Source organism: Salvelinus namaycush, chromosome 27 (genome assembly GCF_016432855.1).
Source record: "Salvelinus namaycush isolate Seneca chromosome 27, SaNama_1.0, whole genome shotgun sequence".
In the NCBI taxonomy this organism is placed as follows: domain Eukaryota; kingdom Metazoa; phylum Chordata; class Actinopteri; order Salmoniformes; family Salmonidae; genus Salvelinus; species Salvelinus namaycush.
Window position 1 is genome coordinate 31,583,581 of NC_052333.1, and position 7,766 is coordinate 31,591,346.

Here is a 7,766-nt window from a genome sequence, read left to right on the forward strand (position 1 = left end):
TTGTGGTGTGGTGTTGAGGTCCTTATGCCTATGTTGTGTACTGTATGTGCTTCTGGACATAGGATCTGAATGGTATGTGCTCGACATACAGTAGTGGCACTAACAGCCATCCCCATGCACTCACTGTATAAGGTTGTGCATTGGGCAGCAGAGGTGTAAAATATTTACAGGTATGCTCAAATCTTTTATTGAACTTTCCGATACAAGAGAAAGGGTCGTTTGACTCAGCTTGAATTTGAGTTGTATCAATCATTTATTAAGTCTCCCCAGAAACAATTGTAATAATGTTGCCTTTAGAATGGAAGAAATCAAGTACATTTATAAATGTCTCCATTTCATATTTTTTCCTGCCAAGAGGACGCCTTTATCTAGGGCAATGTACATAACTCACACTCACTTTTGCATAGCGTCTTAATATAGCAGCTTTAAAATAGGCTTCCAGTCAACTCAAGCAATACAGGTTTAAAGTCCTTGGATCTTGCTCAAGGGTATGTTACAATTAACTGTTATAGACCCTGTGAATAGATCCTGAAACTCCAGCTGCTTAGCTGGAATCAGATAATACTGTCTCCTACACAAACCCAGATTGACCATGGATAAACTCTGGGTTTGAAGGTGTCAGCAAAAGGCAGAGTATCCAGTTTGCCCCTTGCCCTTACTCGATCTCGCTCAGCCTACGTCACACCAAGGCTATATGCAAAGTTACTGATTTGAAGTGTTGCAGCCACAATTCTTTAATCTACAAAATACTAGCAGAAGCCCCAGGAATCTACCTTTACCCCATTTCCTGACATAAACTCGTCAGCAGGCCTGTGTCTCTAGTAAAAACACATGTATGTCATTAACAGGTGGTTGTCAAAAATAGAATGAAGAAACACACACACTAAATTATTTCGGGTGCGCGCTCTTTCTCTCTCTAACACACACCCCAAAAAAAACACACACACACACACACACACACACACACACACACACACACACACACACACACACACACACACACACACACACACACACACACACACACACACACACACACTATCAGGTGCACGCTCACACATACACACATACGTACGCACGCACACACAGACACTGATATAGTGATATAGAGTGATATAGAGTGATACACACAGTGATATAGGGACCACACACTCTTGACGCATATTCTTGCACATACATATTACAGGGGCCAGCAAAGACAGATAGATCCAGCACAACTGTACGTGCATGTCTAAACAAACATATACACAGGCATAGGCGTGTGGCCACATAGCTACTAAACACACCCACTCACACAAGACTACTTTGGCCTCCACCCTCTTTCCACTCCCCATACCTCCTTTCCTCTCTTCCTCGGCGACCCCTCTCTTGCGCACTCCCTCTCTTCGCCTCGCCCTGTTTCATTCCGAACTGAACCACATGCACACCGAACAGGTCAGCAATTTCTTCATATCATTGTTATGATTCGTAATGTGGCCATGACTGAGTGTATAGTAAAGCAAAATTTGTCTAAATAAATTAATTTGGGTCCGTCGTAGAGGGATATTGAATTACATAATTGAAAAATAAATGGAATTGCTTATACTTATGATGGCCTTTAAAGTTGCTCTGGGGTGTCGGCATTTGTTGCTGGTCGAGTTTGCGTTTTTTTTTTGCGTATTTAATGGAGTTACTGATCACAATGTTGTATATTTCAATGGGTATTGAAATGGAATAAGTTGATTTGAATGGAATATTGCCAGGCACTTTAAAACTTCTTCAAGATTGGTGGGTCCCGGTTGAGCTAACGTAGGCTAATGCAATTAGCATGAGGTTGTAAGTAACAAGAACATTTCCCAGAACATAGACATATCTGATATTGGCAGAAAGCTTACATTATTGTTAATCTAACTGCACTGTCCAATTTACAGTAGCTATTACAGTGAGAGAATACCATGCTATTGTTTGAGGAGAGTGCACAGTTCTGAACATGAAAAGTTATTAATAAACAAATTAGGCACATTTGGGCAGTCTTGATACAAAAGTTTTAACAGAAATGCAATTGGATCAGTCTGAAACTTTGCACATACACTGCTGCCATCTAGTGGCCAACATCTAAATTGCACCTTGGCTGGAATAATATATTATGGCCTCTCTCTTGCTTTTCAAAGATGATGGTACAATTTTTTATTTTTTTAAATATTTTTTTTCTTGTATTATCTTTTACCAGATCTAATGTGTTTTATTCTCCTACATTCCTTTTGCATTTCCACAAACTTCAAAGTGTTTCCTTTCAAATGGTATCAGGAATATGCATATCCTGGCTTCAGGGCCTGAGCTACAGGCAGTTAGATTTGGGTATGTCATTTTAGGCGTAAATTTAAAAAAAGGGACCAACCCAAAAGAGCTATTCAAGACTGAATCATACAGGACTATTTTGCATCTGTAATTTGAATCTTTATTGTTCAGAACTTCCTCTTTCGGTCAATTTTTATAACCTGTGAGGGTAACGGTAATGAGGTGCAAATATTATTGCTGAAGCCTTTTCATTGCCTTATTTTGAGTTAGCGTACTAGTTGCTTAGACTTCTTTGTAAGATACAGTAGCAATGTGTTGTCCATCTTTCAGTCGACATCTAAATATAGATATGGTTATTTAAGATGTACAAAACCATGTAAAAAAAGTGACTTTAACACAACTCTGACTTGATGATAGTAACTGATGTAATATGTGCACACAATATTTGCTTTGAAAGGTGAGAAAGTATCAATGTAGCAACCATGCAGTTGGAAAATATTATGTGCAGCATTAAATTGTCCATCATATAGCCGTCAAGATGAAAATGATATTTGTCATGTTGGATTTTATCAGCCATTATAAGGGGGATACGGCAGTTTTAACATTTAGTTTATACTAACATTGTGATTGTTTAAAGTCAGTAGATTGTCTTCTACTGATGTTAAAACTCATTTTTTTTCTTAATTTAGAATAAGCTGCTTTCGCCTTCCTGGCTTCTCCTCCATAACTCTGTTTCCCAACTTCTACCCAGAAGCTACCTCTCTTTTTTATATATTTTTCAAATCTATTCTAATTTATGACTCATTTTTCATTATGACCCACTCATCATTGCATCCTTCTTCCAAACCACCTTTTACATCAAGCTTTCGATGTCTGGTGTTACTAACTTACAATTAATGATTTGTGCCGACATCCAAAAAAACAAAAAAATATATATTTCTGCACTGATAATCCTAAACATGGTTTATCCTTTTTTATCATGGGTTTAGCATGTTTGCTTCATAAACTGAGTCAGCAGTGCTGCTAATTCCCATTTACCTTCTTTTCCTGTCCTCCCACATCTTCCTGTTTCCCCCCTGTCCTCCCACATGTCCCTCCATCCCGCTTGCTAAAACAATCCCTGTCTAGCATAATTTCTATTCCTCCACTGCCACTTCACCATAGAAACCCATTCCCTGTCTCCTGCACTCTCTACCTGTCTTTAGCCATTATTCATATTCATTTTTTTCCAATCGTGAACATCTGCAAAGCTGTTATGTGGTCCACCTTCTTTCTGCACGAAGAGGATGGCAGGCCGATTCCACCAGGGCTGGGCGTAGGACCAGGAGCAGGTCCACTGGGACTGACCGGTGTCATGGGTGGCAGAGGGGCTGGGGCTGGTGCTATGGGAGTTAAGCGCCGGGCAAAAGCGTTGACATCGAGACACCCAGGGGGCATGAGCGAGGTCCAGAAGGGCAAGATTAAGCTGGCGTTCTTCGTGGCCATCGTGGGCGTGGTATTGACAGTCTTGGGCTTGGGCACAGAGTATTGGGTGGAGCTGTCCCCGCCCAAGAACTTCTACAACAACCAGACGTGTCTGGCGGCTCACTACGGGCTGTGGAAAGGATGCTCCCGGACTCTGTGGGTGGCGGACATAGACCCTGAGCGAGAGAGCTGTGGGCCGGCTGAACTGCCAGGAGGTGACTGCTCTGGGGCTGCATGAATAGGCCTACATGATTTTGTGTAAACGAAACAGCATTCACTCAAACTCATTCATTCCAAACTATACAAACCCACCTATCAGAAATCACAGACCGGCAAATTTTGCATACCGGCAAATTGTGTAAACCAAACAGCGTTCACTCAAACCCGTACATTCAAACTATACAAAACGCTCTCTTGAGAAATCCTATGGACCCTTCTATGACAGATTTGAAAGGGGTAGTTCAGCCAAATCTCATGATTTCAAGGCCAGAAGTGACAATTATGATTTAATTACATAGCTATAGCCCCCACCATTAGATACGGCTAGATATCAGGTATTAGCATTGTGTCCACAATCCAACCACTGGATGCAGGTGTAGACTGGGTCACAGATGGACTGCAATATACATTTACATTCTGTAGATAGATGCTTAGATAGATGCTTACCTTGAACTAACACACATATTACTCTCAAATACTGTACTAAAATAGAATACTAGTGAAGGCAGTGCTGTAGTATATTTGTATGGTAGTCTATATGTAGGATCAACTGCATGTATTAGATTACGAGATGCCATGACACTAATTGTATAGAAGAGATAATAGCCTTGGTATTGTCATTGATGTGCGTGAATGTACGATAACTAGTGTGCAGCAAGCCGTACGAATCTCAATAAAATGATGGTGATGGGCAAGTGGATAAGGTCTCCATCCGTTTCAAATAAGTTCCTCGTCTCTCCTCATCTCCTTCAGAATCTCACTGCAACTACTTCAAGTTCTACACCACCGGAGAGAACGCTGTCATCTTCCAGAAGACGACAGAAAAGAGTGAGTCAGCTTGTCCCCCTGCCCTCTTTCAACCTATGTCCCACCTTGCCCGCCCACTCTCTTTCTTTCTTCTTGGAGTCTGTCGTCTATGTTTCACTGGGTCAGCCATTGACTGCAGTGAGTGTCTATAATGTATTCCTCCTACTCCTTTTCTGTTATGGCATTGAAGTCAGCAAGACGGCTTTTCTTCGTGGGTCTATGGGGACCAATTGTGAAATCCTGTTATTTTCTCGAGCTCTAAACCAGAAGTGTCGTGCACCATATTGTTTAAGAGGGGCACTGAGGGCCAAATTCAACATCTTTGGATTTAATATGCGCAAAAGAAACAATGTCTTCTGTGTTTTGGATTAGTTTCAATGGGAATGATGCCCTGTATGTCAGGAGTGTGACATTTAACGCTTCCATTATCCTCTAGGCTAGTCAGAGGTGATGTACCAATTTCTGTTAGAATTATACGTGGATGCCATGACCTTTACCTTTTTGTAGATTGCCATTTTTGAACAATGTTTCACTTATGTGGTTGTTTTACTTACCTTGGTTGAATGCCCTCATTGCAAGTCGCTCCGGATAAGAGAGTCTGCTGAATGACTAAAATGTAACTGTACCCGGTGCAAATGTACTATGAATAATGGAATGTACCTGTATCAAGACAACAACCGTTTCTCTCTTCCCAGGTCTGAATGTGGCGGCAGCCATGATGGCCCTCTTCGGTCTCTTCCTGATGGTCATGGGGGCCATATGCATCACCACAGCCCTCAGCAAAGGAGAATCGTTCTTCCTCAAGCCTGCTTCGGTTTGCTTCATTCTGTCAGGTGAGCGAGTAGACATGTGACAGCCAAGGTATTATACACTGTGTTGACATAACATTAAGAGTACCTGCTCTTTCCATGTCATAGACTGACCAGGTGAATCCAGGTGAAAAGCGATGATCCCTTATTGATCCCTTGTGGGAAGCATTGGAGTCAACATGGGCAAGCTTTCCGACAAGTTCTGAGGGCAAAAGGGGTGGGGGGGTTCAACTGTTAAAAATGTTTTGTACACTCAGTGTATAACTACAATGGTTAAATGTCACATATCTAATGAGACCATGGGAAGATCTCATGCTCAATTGCATACTCCTTGTGTCCTCTCTCCTTGTCTCCTTCTCAAAATCCATTGGAGGAGAAGGTCAGAGGGGAAGGACCTCTGGCTTTGTCATCCAATGGGTTTTGAGAAGGAGATAGGAGATAGGATGCGAGGAGAACACAATTCAGACCTTACCCATGTTGCAGAGAGTTAGGAGCCAGTTAGGACTAAACCTGTGCATGCAGCAGAAACAAAACAAAGCTACTGGTACTCAACACAATTATTATTTTTTTAAACAAAAAACATAGAGCTATTATTCAAGTGTATCAAGGGAGCTCACTAATTAGATACACAGGGCATTAGTCATGGCACCTGTCCAGTCCTGATATACTCTGAGGCTCTGAGAAGTGGATGAGGAAAAGGTCACATACATCAATACCACCTCCACCGACCCATCAGTAAGATGTATTTACCATCTCCACACACACCAAGCCCCTAATATCTCTCTCTTTTGTTCTTCATCCCTCTCTTTCTCTCTCTCTCCTTCTCTCTCTTAGGCCTCCTGATGCTCCTATCTCTTACTGTTTTCAACCAATCGGTCCTCTCCTTCCTAGCCAGTGACCACTCGGTGCCGTTGCATCACGAGCTGTCTTGGTCAGTGTCCTGTATTGGGTGTGCAGGGGTCATGCTTATTTTGGGCGGAATCCTCTTTCTCTTGCTTGCACTGCCATTCAGCCCCTGGCGAAGGTGTTTTCCCCCCAAAAATGAAAGTGACAGCTAGTGAAGAGAAGGAAGTATTGCACTTTATCTGTATGTCTTATAACTGTTGTCGAGAAATGGTGTCTCTTGCAGTTTTACATTTCACGAAGATGTTCCTTGTCTTAAATGTTTTCTCTCTCTTTATTTTGCATAAATCAGTAGAGCTCATTAAAGGGACATTATACTGCTCTTGACTTATGAAAGCTGAATAATTAACACTTACGATAACCAGGTTTCCATCCAACATTTATATGTGAGTAAAATGCATGTTGAATAACAAAATGTCATGACAGGCGTGAAACATATTTTTTGGAAACATATTTTTGGGGGGTAAACTTTCCAAATGTCAACAAAACAAAATACGCCAGACAAGGTGGGATCTTTCTTTGTCGGTAAAATGAATTATGCGAGAAATGTCGGTGGAAACGATTTTAACCATCATATCGAGTAAACTTTGAGTCACGCAATGACATGTTGTGTGGTCCTCCCACTACGACTCGTCGGGAAAGCATGCAGTCTATTAGGCTACAGATTAAATCATTTATGACAAACTTCACAGGCTGGTGAAAGTGCAAGTGTAACAGTACAACTTTAGTACGTCCCCTCGCCCCGACCCGGGCGCGAACCAGGGACCCTCTGCACACATCAACAACTGACACCCACGAAGCATCGTTACCCATCGCTCCACAAAGGCCACGGCCCTTGCAGAGCAAGGTGCAACCCTACTTCAGGTCTCAGAGCAAGTGACGTAACTGATTGAAACGCTAGTAGCGCGTACCCGCTAACTAGCTAGCCATTTCACATCCGTTACACAAGGTGATGAGCTTGATGCTCCTTTCCAATAAATATTGAGGGTCTTATTCTGGTGAACTGATAATCGATGCTTGGCTGCCGTTTGACAAATAAAAATAACGTTGCTCTTTTGTCCATAATAATGGTAGGCTATAGGTGCGCTCTAGCCAACAGCGAAGTGACAATACCAGTGTATGCGACCACGCTATATAACGCAAACTTTTTTTGTGAGAAAACTCAGTAGAGTTGAAAATGCGATGAAGACCCCTTTAATCTTCAATAAGTACATTTGATCGAAGCATGTCTGGTGGGAAAATGCACATATTTGTTTTTATGATGATTTTAGAATACTCACCTGAACA

General features: G+C 41.9%; 1 protein-coding gene across 1 annotated transcript; it reads left to right on the forward strand.

Annotated features, from left to right (window-relative positions):
• The first annotated feature begins 3,631 nt into the window (after positions 1-3,631).
• Positions 3,632-6,634, forward strand: LOC120022347 (voltage-dependent calcium channel gamma-6 subunit-like). Its single transcript, XM_038966240.1, has 4 exons — positions 3,632-3,956; positions 4,714-4,788; positions 5,463-5,600; positions 6,411-6,634. The coding sequence occupies exons 1-4, from the start codon at positions 3,632-3,634 to the stop codon at positions 6,632-6,634; spliced, it is 762 nt and encodes a 253-aa protein (XP_038822168.1).
• Positions 6,635-7,766: the final 1,132 nt, after the last annotated feature.

Coding starts and splice junctions, on each gene's coding strand:
- LOC120022347 (XM_038966240.1), top strand. CDS start 3,632: ATGGGTGGCAGAGGGGCTGGGGCTGGTGCTATGGGAGTTAAGCGCCGG. Junction 4,789..5,462: donor CCAGAAGACGACAGAAAAGA/GTGAGTCAGCTT, acceptor CTCTCTTCCCAG/GTCTGAATGTGGCGGCAGCC. Junction 5,601..6,410: donor GGTTTGCTTCATTCTGTCAG/GTGAGCGAGTAG, acceptor TCTCTCTCTTAG/GCCTCCTGATGCTCCTATCT.